The sequence below is a fragment of the Gekko japonicus genome, unplaced genomic scaffold, assembly GCF_001447785.1.
Source record: "Gekko japonicus isolate JY-2015 unplaced genomic scaffold, Gekko_japonicus_V1.1 scaffold131, whole genome shotgun sequence".
NCBI lineage: Eukaryota > Metazoa > Chordata > Lepidosauria > Squamata > Gekkonidae > Gekko > Gekko japonicus.
Window position 1 is genome coordinate 2967410 of NW_015167061.1, and position 828 is coordinate 2968237.

An 828-nucleotide genomic window follows, 5' to 3' on the forward strand; every position below is an offset into this window, starting at 1 on the left:
CCCCCCGCGCCCCCCATATCCCCTGCAGCTCACCGGTGGCTGTGTCAAGAAGTCGGGGACTACCTGGTGCTGAAATACCTGTCCTGGACGATCTACCCCGTCGCCTTGTCAGCTTTCTCCACTGGCTTCGCACAGAGCATCACCCCACACTCAGGAGGTGGGTCTGGGCCGAGCATGGGGCGGCGGCGGCGGGGGGGGGGGAACCAGCCCAGCCCAGCTCCACCCATTTCCCTGGGGAGGACGGGGAGGAGAGGCCGGGCCTCTTCGCTTCCCTCTTTCTGCCCTGCTCTTCCCCCAGTGGGGACCCAAAGCACTTGCACCCCCCTGCGAGGTAGGCTGGGCTGAAGGGGGGCGTGCCCGGCCCAAGGACCCCCAGCCACCTTCCCCCCCCCATGGCAGGAGGGAGACTGGAACCCGGTGGGCCACATCGTGTTGGGGTGTGTGTGTGTGTGGGCCTGAGAGCAGCCCCGGGGGTCTCCCTTGCCCCCCTCCCCACGATGAGCCCCCCTCGGCCCTCCCGCTCCAGGTTCCGGCATCCCAGAGCTCAAGACCATCCTGACGGGGGTCGTCCTGGAGGAGTACCTGGCCGTGAAGAATTTTGGTGCCAAAGTCGTGGGCCTGACCTGCACCTTGGCCTGCGGGAGCAGCCTCTTCCTGGGGAAAGTGGTGCGTAGGCCCCGCCCGGCCTGGGCGATGGAGGGGGGCTCGCAGAGGGGGAGAATGGAGGCCCGAGGTCGGGGGGGGCAGTAGAAAACGCCACCCCCCGCGTTCAGACAGACTCCTGCTGGAGTCTTCCCCCCCGCCCCCCCCCCGACCGGGGGGTTTTCG

General features: G+C 68.6%; 1 protein-coding gene across 1 annotated transcript in view; it reads left to right on the plus strand.

The window, feature by feature from the left end:
• CLCNKA (chloride channel, voltage-sensitive Ka) overlaps nt 1–828 on the plus strand; it is an 11573-nt gene that overhangs the window by 1769 nt on the left and 8976 nt on the right. The window contains exons 3-4 of the mRNA XM_015412625.1: nt 29–157; nt 527–666. Coding sequence (XP_015268111.1) covers nt 29–157; nt 527–666 — 269 coding nt within the window. The remainder of the gene's footprint in view (nt 1–28; nt 158–526; nt 667–828) is intronic.